This window comes from Mus pahari, chromosome 14 (genome assembly GCF_900095145.1).
Source record: "Mus pahari chromosome 14, PAHARI_EIJ_v1.1, whole genome shotgun sequence".
Classification (NCBI taxonomy): Eukaryota; Metazoa; Chordata; class Mammalia; order Rodentia; family Muridae; genus Mus; species Mus pahari.
In genome coordinates this window covers 77,717,612-77,733,519 of record NC_034603.1, presented here as the reverse complement: position 1 = coordinate 77,733,519, position 15,908 = coordinate 77,717,612, and the positions used below count along the sequence as shown (strand labels likewise).

The 15,908-nt window shown below is 43.6% G+C and overlaps 1 protein-coding gene across 2 annotated transcripts in view; it reads right to left on the bottom strand.

Moving 5' to 3' along the window:
* The window catches only part of Map2k6 (mitogen-activated protein kinase kinase 6), a 123,312-nt gene that overhangs the window by 34,039 nt on the left and 73,365 nt on the right, over positions 1 to 15,908 (bottom strand). Inside the window, exons 1-2 of one of the 2 annotated variants that reach the window (XM_029546544.1) lie at positions 4,926 to 5,359; positions 1,807 to 1,873 (exon numbers count right to left, since the gene is read on the bottom strand). Coding sequence is in view for 1 of the 2 variants with exons in the window: in XM_021211822.2 (XP_021067481.1) it covers positions 1,807 to 1,873 (67 nt within the window). In the remaining variant the exon portion in view is untranslated. Of the gene's footprint in view, positions 1 to 1,806; positions 1,874 to 4,925; positions 5,360 to 15,908 lie in introns of those variants that run through there. The other variant, XM_021211822.2, reaches the window with a different exon arrangement.

Below are 15,908 nucleotides of genomic sequence, written 5' to 3'. Positions count from 1 at the left end.
TAAATAAATATATCTTTTTTAAAAAAAGAAAGAAAAAAAGTGTACTGCTCTTAGGGGTGCAGGGATCCTAAAAAAAACTGGCTCACAACCACCTGTAAGTCCAGCTCCAGGTGATCCTATGATCCGTATTAGAATCTACAGGCTTGGCACTCATGTGCAGATGGCCTCATCGACACATAAGTAAAATACATTTTGTTGTAGAAAAAAGATAAGCACAGATGCCTCACCAGAGAAAGGTATGTGGATGGAAAAGGAGCGTCTAAAACATTTCAACATAACTCACCGCTAGAGAAATTCAGGATAAAGCTATAGTCATTTATTACTCTACAGAAAGACTTTAAAAACACTTATTAACAATGGCAACTCTAAATGCTGGCAGAGATGCAGAGAAACTCTATACCCTTCAGATATAATTGGTCAGAATATAAACTAGTACTATCACTTAAGAAGACAGATAGACAGACAGACAGACAGACAGACACACACACACACACACACACACACACACACACACACGACCACTTGTATGGCTAGGGAACTCAAGTAAGTTCTCTCATGTGTGCCAGCATGGCTTCCTTGGTTATGAGAACACTGGAGGGTTGTATAAGTTGTTAACAAGCAGGCAAGCGGGTGTCTATAGACTTGGCCAAGAGCACACTGGATTCTCACGCTCATTCCTTTGCAACCCCCTTTAGAATCATGTCAAAGTGCGATCCCATAAAGTCCTTTACAGATAACACAAGGCAGAGTCATATTTTACTGCATGCTCTCTACAAGCCAGAGAGAAATGCTAAAGAAATAGGATCACATTTTTTTTTCACATTTACAGTTGGAGCGAACGGCAAAGTATGCAGACGAAAAATTCCCTCCAGGCAAACCCGATATTCACGTAGGTAGAGGAAGAATTTCCTCCTACACATCATCATGAAAGGAATATTCCAACTGAATTCAGTCTCTCGGCTACTTTAGAAAAGTCTCTCTCCATTGCTGCATGGCAAGCGAGGGCCTCTCTATCCTGGGCAATCTCTCGGTCATTTTCATGAGCACATCCTAACACTAGGGGGTGCTCTTTCTGATAAGATGCGTCACAGCTAAGGTCAAATTGCCTTTACCAGGAGGCTTAGTGAATTGAGGTCAAACAGACTCAGGGTTCGGCTCTTCGTACTTGGTCCGTCACTCCAGCACTTTGTGGTTTATGGTCTTGGATTACCCACTCCTTGGACACAGATGCATTGATTCATAAGACCTCCAGCTGCATTGGGAGCTACCCAGCCAGTCTCGCAGTCATACAAGAGGATCTGAGCTCACTTAGGGCTTTGGGTGAACGCTTCCGCTAATCAAGAGGCATTCCTTTAGTTTATTCTATATCTGTAGACAGAACTAAGTGTCAAAATGCCATGAATACCATTAAATACCACCCTGCCGTTTCAATTCAATTTTAAGAGTATTGACCCCCACATAAACACATGGATTTATTTGTTTGTTCATTGGTATCTAGAGGGAAGTGTTAAGCCAGTCCACTCCTGGGGAACTTGCTGGGTATATATAGGATCTCAGCTCCCATATGGTACATAGCTCTCACACAGCCAGTAATTTGAGACACTGACTTCAAAGCTGTGGTAGACTAGAAGTCTGTTTTAGCACTCAGAAAAGTGAGCAAAGGACTTTCCTCTCAAAGGGCTGTAGGTATTTTCCAATAGCCATGCACAAACTAAAGACCTCGCTCATGAGTCCAAATAAATGAGCCCCGCAGCAAGCAGGTAAAATACAAGTGTCTGGAATGGAACCATCATCCGGCCAACTTACGTGGAACTGGTCTGGGGTTGTTCAAACGCTTCTTTTGGAATCTTAAGGCCAGGGTTTCGCTTCTTGCCTATGGGGAAGGACATAAGGAAAAAGTTAAAGTTCACCTTAGAGAAGAGACGATCAAGCAAAGTCATCAAAGGCTCAGAATACAACTTGCTAAGGGAGCAGCCGGTCAGGGCCAGGGGCCAGGGCATCACACAGCTTCTCAGAGGCAAGCTGGGGCCAGAAACGGCAATGCCTTCGACTCGGGTGAGCGTATCATAGTGAAAATGTTCATTCTTGCTGGGAGTATGCCAGCCGACACTTGCCTACGTGGTCCCTAGCGCTGAAGAAGAAATACCGGCCCTTTGGCTAAAGAGGTGGGAGCCTTCCTACCCACTGAGACAACTATCACAATACCTTCTTTGGTTGTTCTTTTGTGCTGTGACTGTGGTGGCAGAGGACACTGAGGCTAAGGTGAGACATGTTGGTTGTGCATTTGTTTTCGTTTTAACTGCAAGAAAATGTAGTCCCCGTGATCTCGACATCCTAGTTTTTTTTAAATTGGAGAGAAGTTGATAGATATGATGACAGAAGTGAATACAATACACTTCTTGAAGCTGGGTCATGGTGGCGCACACCTTTAATCCCAGTGCTGGGACAGAGGCAGGTGGATCTCTGAGTTTGAGGACAGCCTGGTCTACAGAGTTCCAGGACAGCCAGGACTACACAGGGGAACCCTGTCTCAAACAAACAAACAAACAAACAAACAAAAAACCCACTCCTCTGCTGTTCTATAGGCATACCTCCTCTATCGCTGAGAGGCTGAAACGCTGAAGAAAGTCTGATTAACTACTGGGAGCACGCAATGATACATTGACTCTGCTCTAAAAGGACTAGGAGCATGCAATGAATGATACATTGACTCTGCTCTAAAAAGGATTAGGAGAACAGCCGGGATCCTGCCTGGAGGTTATCACTTCTATGGGGTCCAGATGGGAACTCAGGCTGCCGTTGCTCATCCCTGGGCTGAAACTATAGGAGCATTTTGGCTCAGGCACCTTTGCTGATGAGTCAAAAAGACCAGACTAGGAAATGTCAGCTCAGGAACCATACCGGGAAAATCAGTCATGTTAAGGACCTGGGAGCTTCTTCCTAGGTGTAGATCGCAGGTATTTGCGCTTGGCAGAAGTCGAAGCAAAGATGGATAAGATGTCTGCTGTTTCGTCTCTTTCCTCTCTCCCCTCTGTACTCAAAGTGGGTGCATCAGTGCTGATACAAGCCCTGAATGAGATCCTAAGGCATAACATAACTTAAAAAATGCATGGTTTCTGCATGCAAATGAACACTGTGGCATCTTCAGCATCACAGAATGGGCAATGACATCACAGCATCTGTGCTGAGGTCTCCGGACACCCAGTATGGAGCTCTTCCCACTGTTCTATCAGGGCAAATGTATAGAAGCGGTCAGAGGAGTGAGATGGGGGAACATAGAATTGTGAGTTTAAAAATCACCAGGTTATTTCTCTGATCAAATGACCTACAAACTGTCCTTTTTTTCAAAAGATTCCTTTTTTCATTTTATGGGTCTAAGTGTTTTGCCTGCATGTATGTCTGTGTACCACAAGCATGCCATGTCTGAGGAGACCAGAAGGCACTGTTCTCCCCCTGGAATCGGAGCTATAGACTTTTGGGAGCCACCTCGTGGGTATTCAGAATAGAACACTGGTCCTCTAGAAGAGCAGAGAATGCTCTTAACCAAGGACTGACTTTTAACTCTCAGGCTCCGAGGTTGTAAAAGCCAGAATAACATCAATATTTACCTCTCTAAAATAAATGTAAGAATCAAACCAGAAAGGACATATGAAAAATATTGAGCCAAAGAACCTTCCAATATGATCATATAGAGAAATGATCTATTTGTGTTATTTTAAAAAAAATAGTAAACTAAGACAGGTTATGTTATTAGAACCCTAAGACAAAGTATAATTGAGCTTTTTCTATGTATTCTTTTAAAAATTCAGTATCTAGATCAATTTGGCAGGCAGTATAGAGGCAATGGTAGTCAGTAATCAGCACAGAGAAAGCCTTTGGGGAACATCTTTTAGTAAACAGTTTTTCTCAACTATCTCTTCATTTCTTTCAAGTGTTCTAGAAGAATCAGTCAGTGTACACCATTACTCCCTCCTCCTGAATCTCAGAGGCCACTCAGCACATATTTATGAAGTTAATCAGCCCTTATACAATGTAGACTGACAAAGTACAGAACTTTTCACTCTACTGCTGGGTGGCTGTGTCTGATGCTGAAATCCCAGATACATGGATGGCTTAACTCTGAGGAGTCCCATCCAAGAGCCTCAGCCACAAGACAAGGAGATGCAAGCAGAGAGGAGTCACTCCAGGGAGGAAGCAGACGCCCTCCTTCAAATCCTGACAAATGGAGCAAAGAGGTAATCGGGAAAGCACAGCTTAGGGTCCTCCCAAATGAAACAAAAGTAAATAGAGCCTGCCTGGAGTAAGGGCTCCCAGTGGTCAATGGAGGAAGCCTTAGGCAGAAGTTACTCATTCTCACTGCTAACTTGGGTCCTACATGTCAGATGTGAGGAACAGATCAGTTTCAATTTAGAGGGAAATCACCGTTTAAAAAGCTCAGTACACCAGGAACAATTCGTAAGCAGCAACCAGTTATGACACCATAATGCAAGAAATTATCAACACATCCATCCAAAGACAGAAAGACCAGGGAGGAAGCAAGTGAGCGATGGAGGAAGAGAAAGGGGTGGGGAGAGATCTTTGGGGACAGAAACCAGTGGAGTAGATGACCAAAACAGTAACACAGCCTGCCCATAGTTCTCCCCCAACGTCCCAAGTACACCCAGCACCGCACACCACTCTGCCCCTGAGTTTGCAGCCTCCTGTCTCCTCCGACCCCCCACTCTCTACAAGTTAGACATTTTCACAGTGTTCCAAGTTTTCACAAGTATAAATTTCCAAACCATTCAACTCCTGTGACAGCAACCAGAATAAACCTCAGGAGACTGAGCAGCCGACCATCACTTAGAAAAGTGTCCTCTTTTCTTAAAGATGTAAACCAAGTCACCTGAAAACCGCACACATCTCTACCACCTTCCAGAACTTACGTGACCATCTCCAGAAGCTTCATTGGCTTCCAGGAGGTCTGTGCAAAGCTGCAAACTTGGAGCCAGCAGAAGGAACCCCCAGCAGAAGCCATCCTTTGCTAAGCTCCAAAGCTAAGCTTCAGCTGGAGGCAAAAAAAAAAAAAAAAAAAAAAAAAAAAACCACAGCAGGCTCCACCTCCTGCGCTTGTGTGGTAGCAAGTCCAGAAAGTTCATTGTTCCAGGGCAGTGGAAGCCACTCAGGGAGGCAGAAGGTTAGCATGCCCATTCAGACACCCAGAGGTGGCATTGATCATTAACCAGCCCCGCAGTTATAAATCCCCTCTGCAGTAACTCTAGGAGCCCAGTGCTCTAGCCTTTGATAAATGGCTCTTTCATTTCCTAACAGAAAGAAAAACAATAGGTGGTCGGTTTCCAGCTGTGTTTATTTCAGAGCAATCTGGTCCCTCAAGGAGGCTGCCAACACCTCCTGCTCACATTTAACACTGTGTCGGGAGCGGGAGGGGGCGGGGGGGGGGGACTCATCAGGGAAAGAAAGAGATGAATAGCAAAGTTAAGTGGCCAAGAACATTGATCGACCTTTCCTTTGATAATCCAAGCCAGAAATTGTTTAAAGTCAGAAAATAGGCTTTACCTTAGATGAGAACAGAATACAGGGATTCTCAGAGGGAATCTTGTCTGTTTCTTGTATGCCCTTTTCTTGGTACAGACTGGAAAAGAGGAGCCAGCCTGACTACACACACACACACACACACACACACACACACACACAGTGTTTCATTGGCATGCACACGCAAATGTGTGTTTATGTGTATGTACATGTGAGTGCATGTTTTGGGGGGAAGGGTTTCTCTGAAAACAGTACCCTCCCAGCACACACTGAGTCTCAGCTGCATTCATCTTTAAACCAAAGCCAGGTCATGTGGATTCAGACTGGAGGCAAAACAGTACTGGGATGAGAAAAAAAAATTTTTTTAGAAAGAAAAAAAAAATTACTAGGCCACATAGAAACGTCCTAGCATCAAGTGTACATAAAATGATGGGGTACAAATGAGGTCCCGCCCAGTGCCCGCTCGGTGGGGGGAAGCACAAAGGCCTTTTCTGATGGGTCTTATTACATAAAATACAGGGCTGTGCTCCGGGGCCAACCCAAACAGCATGCAGCCCCACACGGCTGGCAAAAAGTGCCACCCTGAGATAATCGGGTGTCTCAGAATTTGTCAGTGCCACTGAAGACTGGCGAGCGTGACTCTGGAGGTCTGCGACTACTGTCATGGCTTCCCAAGAGGAAGAACTGCAGATGGCCAGTGCCAAGTTTACTTTTTCTAGTGTGTTTTCTGGCGTGAATGGGGCTTCTAGCCAAGTTCCTGGGGACCTGGAAGCCTTGGCTGCCCTCTCCCTACAACTTGCATCTGGCCTCGGGTTCCAAGTGGATCTGGCAACAAAGCTCACAGAAAAGTGTCATTAGATGCCATTAAACTACAAGGACCATATGCAAAGCAGCTAATGGAGCCCAGAGGAAGCAGGAGGTGCAGAGCTAAAGCTGCCTTTACACAAGCCAGTAGGAAGAGGGCAAGGAGCCTCAAGCAACACAACTCCACAAACCACACGCTGCTGCACATCACTGAGACTCCGTACGGAGTACAACATCTTGGGTGGGTGGGGGATTACACAAAGTTTAGAGAAGAAATATTGGAAAGCTCATTTGAAAACTTAGAATCGTGTTTATTAAGAAGGCAGAATGGATCTCTTAGCAGCTGGCCTGGTCCCCTCTACAGGGAGAGTTCCAGCTGCTAGCAGTTTTGTTTGTTTGTTTGTTTGTTTGTTTTTTTGGTTTTTCGAGACAGGGTTTCTCTGTAGCCCTGGCTGTCCTGGAACTCACTTTGTAGACCAGGTTGGCCTCGAACTCAGAAATCCACCTGCCTCTGCCTCCCGAGTGCTGGGATTAAAGGCCTGCGCCACCAGGCCTGGCGCTGCTAGCAGTTTTAACCTTCTGAATTCAGCACATCCATGGAAACCCCACAGAACCTCACAAACCCTTCCCCAGTTCTGTAAAACAGTTCTCATGACACCATTCATTTACTATCCTCAACGTATTATCTCTGCGCTTTTATGTTCACATTTCCTATTACTGACTTACTGTCTGTCTTCTCCTCAAGAGTGTAAGTTCCATGGCAGCAACAAAAATTTTGTCCAGTGTCCCTCATCATAAATATCTGTTTACTGAATGTTCATTATCCTTTTCGTGGCTGTCTGAACAGAGCAAACCACAGAGAGGCATGGGAGGTGTAAGGAAAGAAGGAAGGAAGGAAGAGAGGGAAAGAGGGAAGGTGGGAGGGAGGCGGGGGTAGGGAGGGGAGAGGGGGAGGAGAAAGGGAAGAAAGAAAAGGAAGAGAGAGAGATAGAAAAGGAGGAGGGAGGAGGAGGGGGAGGAAGGAAAGAATGTAAGAAAGGGAGGGAGGGAGACAAGGAGGAAGGGAGGAAGGAAGGGAGCTAGGAAAGAGTGAAGGAAGATGAAAATGATAAGGGAGAGGCAGAGGAGGGGGAAGGGAAGCATCCTTTGAGCTTTGACCCAGTCTCCACAGGCACTGACAGAGTTCTTTAAGTACACTGTGTCAGTTGAGTCCGTGGGTGGCCTGGTGTGGCTGTCTGTCAGCTCCAGTTTGTTTACAGTGAGGAACTTTCTTTAAGATCACACTGCAACTGAGTAGCAGAACTGGTGTCTTGGTTTATTTTCCTGTTGCTGTGATAGCATAGCCGAACACCAGCAAGTTAAGAGAAAAGCCTTAGATCAGCTCACAGTTCAAAGTACAATCCACAGTGATGGGGAAGTCTAGACAGCGGAGCTTGAAGCAGCTGGCCACATTGTAGCAGTTAGAAGAGAGCCAGGAAGACATGGGAGCTACTGCTGGCTCACTGTCTCTGTTTTATGCAATACAGGTTCTCTTGCCCAGTCCATTGCCTGATCCACAATTGGAATGGTTCTTCCTACAGCCATATAACAGAATCAATATGGTTCCTTAATAGAATACCCAGGGGTCCATTTCCCAGGAGACTCTGGATCATGTTACGTTGACAGTTACCACAATCCATCACAACTAGGATTTGAAATATAGTCTCTTTTTTCCCCTCCATTAATTTATTGATTCACTTTACATCCCGATAGCAGACCTTCTCTCCTCCTCGCCCCTGCCTCACGTAGCCCCTCCCTCACCCTCCCATCCCCCTCTACAATCTTAAAGATGAGTCCACTTCATTTAGTTTTTTTTTCTTTTTCATATTTCCCTCCCTCCCTTCCACATTTGTGCTTTTTGAAATTTTATTTTATTTTAATATGAGGTTAGTAGAATGAGTTGTCATAGGTGCCTTATGACTTCCAATGACATCCTTGGAGTTCCTTCCCTTGTGTGACTTGTGCTAAAATTACATTTCTCAACAGCTCACACAACGTGAACCCCACGGTCAGTGTGCCCACCAACTATGGGAGCAAGTCCAACGCTACAGACTCAGGATTTCTAAGAGTATGACCTCAAAACACTCTCTCTCTCTCTCTCTCTCTCTCTCTCTCTCTCTCTCTCTCTCTCTCTCACACACACACACACACACACACACACACAAACACAGTTTCTATTTCTCTCACACACATTCACATATTTTCTATCTATCTCTGTCACACACAAAAAAACACACATTTTAAGCTCCACGGTAACTTAGATTCCAGCCAGGGTCGAGAACCGCTTGCCCAGCATAGAGTATGTCTAGATAAAGTTTTTCAATCTCACCATTTCCCACCTAATAAATGCTAAAACCCCTGTCCTCCTAGGTGCCTGATACTTCCCCTACAACCAAGCGAGTTGTAAGAGTTGTAAAAATTAAATTCCTGGAGGCTGCAGAGTTGATTCAGGTGGCTAAGAGCACACGCGGCTCTTCTAGAAGACCAAGGTTCGTAGCCTCGTAGTGGTGGTGCCTCGAAGTGGTGGTGCACGCCTTTAATGCCAGCACTCAGGAGGCAGAGGCGGGAGGATCTCTGAGTTTGAGGCCAGGCTGGTCTACAGTGTGAGTCAGAAAAGCCAGGCCTACACAGAGAAATCCTGTCTGGGAAGAGGGGGGAAGAGGGAGGGAGGGAGGGAGGGAGGGAGGGAGGGGAAGATTAAAAGAAACCTAGAGAGTCCAGTTCCTAGCATCACATAGCCAGCTCACAGCTGCCTATAACTCCTTCTCCAGAACATATGGCACCCTCTTCTGGACTCCTTGGGCACTGCCCTCGTATGCACGTACCTACCCACAGGCAAGCTAATTACAATCAAAAATAATAAAATAAATCTTTTTTTAAATAACTAAATTCAAAGTTAAGTTCTTCACTGTGCTAACTAAATCGCTGAACTGAAACTGGCAATAATTCACTAAAGTAGACTTAACAAGGTATAAAATTCATTACTATACAAATTCTGCTTCGAAGGAGTCAGCAGATAGGAAATTCCAATATTATGGATAGCGGCGAATGTCTGTGGTGGATGATATCAACATTGCACTCTGAAGACGAGAGCAGGAAAGTCAGACACAGAGAAGAAAATGTCTCACAGAGAAAGCGGTGCTATGGGTAGCCGTTAATAACCTACTTGGTGGTACATGAGAGCTCACTGTTGTGATAGTGAATCTTGGCTATCCTCTTGAGTGGATCTCTAATCAACTAAAAGAAGCATCTCTGGGTTGGTCTGTGAGGTCATTTCCTTGAGGAAAGGATGAAAAAAATCAGAGGAACCCTCCCCTTCTTTCCCTCCCCCCTCCTTTCCCTCCCTCACCCCCACAGTGAGCAAGTATGAAGAGATTTGAAGGGGAAAGCGGAGCTCCTTTTGGTCCCTCGCCTTCCCTCCCGGCTGGTGAGCAGATCCACTCGCCATTGCCACTGATATTTCTGCTATCCTTAGCTGACATCAGAACCCAGCTTCTTAGGTGAAATGAAGGACCGGAAGCTCTCCAGGAGTCCTCCAGATCATCACTGTAATCCAGGTACTATTGAGGCACTTGCCCCAATGGACAGAGCGGCTACCCAGTTCTCAGCCTCTCCAGCATGAAGATAGCTAGACTACTTACTCAGCACATATCCTGTAAGCCCGTCTAATCTAGAACCCCTGTAAGTTATATTCATTCTGTGGGTTCTTCTCCTCTAGAGAACCCTGACTGATGAGCATCTTCACTACCCCCCACCATCGCTGGGATAATCTTCTTGTGCACTGTGTAAAGGTTGTCTTTGCTTTGTTCAAATGATTTCTGTACCTGCAGAGTGTTAAGCACTGTCCGGACTTTGGCATTGTTATTCTAATTGCTCAACACCTGCACCATATTTTGTAAACATACTTCTCCATCACCTTCTGATTGGTTTGGTTTAATAAAGATCTGATGGCCTATAGCAGGACAGGAGGGGAAAGGTGGGACATCCAGACAGAGAGAGGAACTCTGGGAAAGATCATGCATGGGGAGATTCACCAGCCAGAACTGGAGGAAGTGGGCTGTCCCAGGAAGATAACTGGCCATGTGTGGAATGTGGATTAGCATAAATGAGTTATTAAGCTATACAAGCTAGTTGAGAGCAAGCCCAAACTATAAAGCCTAAGCAGTTATAAATAAATATAAGTCTCTGTCGTTATTCAGAAGCTGGGTGTCAAGACAGACCATCGATATACCACTACAACCATCATCATCATCATCACCACTACCACCGCCATCACCATCATCACCACTGCTCCCACCGCAATCCCCACCACTACCATATCACCACAGCACCATAGCACCATTATTACTCTTAGCACCAGCACTACCACCAGCAGCAGCAGCAGCATCACTATACTGTGTCCCATAAACAAGCATGTAATTAATACTATGGATCTCAATTCAGAAGTACTAAATGAAAAAATACTGGAGGGGACATCGGACACATGGTGGGCAAATGAAGCTCGACTGTGTGCTACAGGGAAATGGGAAGATCTGACAGTAGAGAAGATGAACAAAAGAGACAAGAAAACAAGAAAACGGAGGGGAAAGAAGGTAGCCAGGTGGACAGGGAATCATGGTCCGGTCAGAGAACATGTCGGAATGTGAGCAGCCAGAATGCTGCTCTTAAAGTTCCGTGCGCTGGGGCACTTTTTTTTTTTTTTTAAAGACTTGGTGCGTTTAAAGTATTTTCTGGCTTGTTAGCAATTTGGTGCTGACTACATGCTCTCTGGAAACAGCCCAAATGTAAATCCCATCGAGGTTCTCTCTACTTGAGTGCAAGGAGGAGGCTGGCAGAGGTCATGTGGGGAATCCCCTTTGCAAGGCTACATCTTCCTTATTTAGGGGCTACTCTATTCACGAGCCATTATCAAAAGGATGTGGGTGAAAAACAGCTCTGAAAGAAAAATATATGAAGAGATTGGGAAGAAATTTAGGGATGTGGTTATCTTTTCAAAATGCACGCTGAGTTTTGAAAGTTTTAGACAGGTTCGGTTTTTTTTTTGTTTTGTTTTTTGTTTTTTTTTTTAAGATATAAACCCTGAAATGCTTACAATGATGTGCTTCTAGGATTTGCTTCAAAATAATGTGGACGACAGGAGAGACCTGGGAACTGGAGATTAAAATGAAAAAGGAGTAGCCATGAGCTGGTAAATGTTGAAGCTTGGGGATGAGGGCTCATTAGAGTATGTTACTTTTAAGTGTATCTGAAGTGTATCAAAATGTAAATAACAATGAAATTGCGTGGCTCCTTAGAGTACCGTTACTTTTGAGTGTATCTGAAATGTATCGAAATGTAACAATGAAATTGCACTCCCCTGTGTGGTCTCCATTCCATAAGGAAGGAGCAGGCTTTTCTCTTTCTCTATGACTGGGGGGGGGAGGGAAGCTGGCCTCCTTCGGGGTCTTTCTAATTCAATGCTAAATGGGCAGAAAAACCATAAGATGATTATCTAGCCTTTTCTCTGGGTCTTTGGTACACTCTGCAATACCTCATGCTCCCTGACAAGACAGTAAAGAAATAGTAGTGAGAAAATATGGCAGTACTTTTCAATCCTGTAATTCAAACTCTCCAGCTAAAACAAACAAACAAACAAACAAACAAACACAGTCTAATCCTTTGCCCTGTCATGATCTACATAGGGAGACCAGACATTGGTAAGAGTATGGTTTTCAAAATACATCCTGGTAACAAACCACGGCAGCTTGTCTTTTATTCAGCTATGGCTTCCGGGCTTCCTGCTTCACTTAATGGTGACATGTTTACTGAGGGGTCCATGATGTCCAACTTCTGGGGAACGACTCCTGGAAAGCCACAAAACTGAAATAGGAGATTCTCTGGAAAGAGAACGCTAATCTATAAAAGCAAATTACTTATTTTTGGTGTGGTTCACTTTGTACTAGTGAACTAATATTTCAATAGCATTTCAGATCCTCATGTAGCCCATAATGGGAACATTACTCAGTCCTATAGGAAAACAGAAGCCTTCAGTCTGTACTCCTGAATGAGTCATGATCACTGTAATGAACAAATATCACTTCAGGCAATGTCATAGCTCAATGTGTCAGAAGAAGTCACGTTCTCTAGTCTTGGGCAATAAGACTAGAAACTGTTTTGGGTAGTCCCCTTCAGACATGTAAACCAGTTCATCTCCAAGACCGAGCACAAGCAAAAAAAAAAAAAAAAAAAAAAAAAAAAAAAATCACACTGTAAGAACAGTCCTCTACTCTCTATATGATCACAGGGACAAGTGAAAGGTATAGATAGGTTCATATGTGCTCCCTAGTGTCTCATACATCTGGTACCTAAAGATTATTCCCAATATGGTTACAGTGTCTAATCAAAAATGGAAGGGCTGGAGAGATGGTTTATTCCTAATGAGCTCTCCATGTTTGGCTCTCAGCAGCCACATGGTAGCCCAGAACCATCTGTAACTCCAGTTCCAGGGGTTATAATATGCCCACTTCTAGCCTTCAAGGGCACTTCATTCACAATGCATAGGCATACACTGACACAAAATAATGATATATACAAATTTTATTTTTCAATTTTAAATATATATGCACATAGAAAAGTATGTGTATATTTTTAAACATATATATGCACATACAAATATATGTACAAAAATATATATGAAGATGGTTTATTTAATTATTCCTGGATATAATAATCTTATAAGATTTCCCTTACCTTGGTACATAGAGCTTCTACACATACAGAGAATTGGCTTTCCCATATAACACAATTGCATTTAGTGTTTCAACTGAAATTGTTCTTCATCACGTGGCTACTTGTGGGAGGCTTATGGCTGAGCTGTGTCTGTGCTATATATAAATCTCAGGATCCACAGAAAACTGTTGTGGAGAAGGACATGGTTGGGATTTCCTGCTTCTCTGACATGGCTTCTCCAGATACTACGTGCAGGTCATAAAGATGTTTGCCAGGAGCTGTAGGAGCATGACCAAGGTCTACCAAAAGGCTCTAGACTCAATAAAAAAAATTAAGCCATCTTCTGGGGACTATGCTCAAGATATTTTAACCTTTCTAGACTTTAGTGTGTCCCATCTGTCCTCCCTCACCCCCAGTGCAAGAATGGAAAACATTTGGTCAATCAACCAGGTAATTGGCTCAGTAATTGATGCCTGGTATTTAAGAGGAGTACTTTATCAACTTCACAGCTAAGGTCACAAGGATGACTGCTCTTGAGTAGCTATAGCATCTCTTTTGGACTCTGAACCCTCTCCCTGAGGGTGTTCTGATGATGTCGATAAGTCTGCCAGTCTGTCTGATATAAATTACTTTAGCAGGAAAGTAGGTGAATATTTGAAAGCTGGGGCTGTGATTGGTGATTGCAAGTTGCTGAGTCTTGGGAATATCTGTGTGTCCTGTGAGCTCAGAGTCCCAAGGGGCTCTGGTCTCTTAATGGATATAATGACTGTCTTGTCCTGCAGCAATCTCCATCTACCTGGACCTTTGGGTCCCTGTTAGTGGAGTCAATTGTCCCAGAACAGACTAAACACCCAGGATCACTATCACTATCACATCTGGCTTTATGGTGGACATGCAGAATAAAATAAACAGACTAAACAAAAGGGATTTCAGTGACCCTGCCACCCTCTTGGTACATTTCTAGGCAGGAAGATTGCCTAATTCTCCCTAAGAAGTTTCCCCATTCCTAAAAAACAAAAACAAAAACACCCTTTCATCAATTAATGTTCTCACTGTTCCCAGCACCCGCCATGGTTTGGGGGCTCCAGGTTAGTGCCCCAGAAAAGAACTGAAAAATGACTTTTTCAGGGTGGCTCCCTCATCCCTCATCTATACATCAACTGCATACAGATGAGACACATTCTCCATTTAAGTTTAACATGAGGCTCTTTGTGAGCACCTTCACTGGGGCTTCATTGAAGGGGAAAATCTGCAGACCCGTCGAAACCACAAATTACATACAAGGAATCAGAGAACGGAATGGTGAGGAAAAAAAATAAAGATATAAGGAGAGTTTAGATGCTTGATCTTTTTTGTACGTGTGTTACTTTATAGTTATATATATGTGTGTGTGTATATATAGATAGATAGATATAGATATAAATAAATACAATATATAGAATATATAAGCATATTTATATGTAATGGAAGCATCATATATATGATATATATCATGAAAATATATATATATATATATATATATATATATATATATATATATATAAATTTGAGTAAGAGTCAAAGAAAGGATCCTATGGGGAAGAAAGGTCAAAAGAGGCCTGAAACACTGTTTACAGTAGGCAAGTTAGAGAGCCAACCTAAAAGCCCATCCACAGATGATGGATAGTGAAAATGTGGTAAATATACACAGTAGAGTATTACTCAATCCTAAAGAATGAAATGACGCCATTTTCAGGAAAATGGATAGACCTGGAGATAATGTTACATGGAACAGACCAGACTCAGACAGACACCACATTTCCTGTCCTATGCATAATCCAGATGTTTAAAATGACGGGAAGTGGAAGGAGACTATCAGTTGAACGGAGAGGAGAATAAAGGCAGAGAATAGGAAGATGAGTATAGTCAAAGCATATTTTATATATGAGTGAAATGTTATAATAAAACTTGCTATTAAGTGCAATTAAAAATAGGATATATAAATGAAGCTTTAAAAATCAGAAATTTAAAAAAAAAAAAAAAAAAAAAAGGGCAGAATCAAGAGTATTACCCAGTCAGTAAAGAGCTTGGGAAACAAACAAATTCAGTTCCTGCACCTGCATAAAAGCCAGGTACAGATACAGCGTAGCAAGCATCTGTAAGCATCAGGAAGCAGAGACAGGAGGATGCCTGGGGATACCTGGCCAGCTGGGCTAGAAAAATGGGTGAGCCCCCATCCAGTGAGAGACTGTGTTTCAAAGAGGAATACACCTGATTTTTGATTTCTGGCCTTCATGTGCACCAGCACCTGCACACTACGTGTGTGTAAGTACACACACACACACACACACACACACACACACACACATATGACGTGGACAGGGCATGAGCAAATGTTCAACAGAGGGGTAGGTGGGAGAGCACCTTCATCGAGGCAGGGAGAGAGGGGGATGGAATAGGGAGTTTCCGCAGGGGAAACCTGGAAATGGGGAAACAATTGAAATGTAAATAAAGAAAATATCCAAAAAGAAAAAACAAGAAAACAACGGGATACAGTATTTGGTCAGTAGGGGAGATGAATGGAACTGAAAGGAATTGGGATGGCTCATAAGGATGACCGTGATCAACATCCATTGTATTTCTGTCTCAAAGAAGTAATGAAAACAAAACATAGTGGTCCAAAAAAAGATCAATTTTGTGTGTGTGTGTGTGTGTGTGTGTGTGTGTGTGTGTGTCTGTATGTGTGCCTATGTATGTATGTGTGAGGATGGGGGATGCCTGTGTGTGTGTGTGTGTGTGTGTCTGTATGTGTGCCTGTGTATGTATGTGTGGGGGTGGGGGGGTGC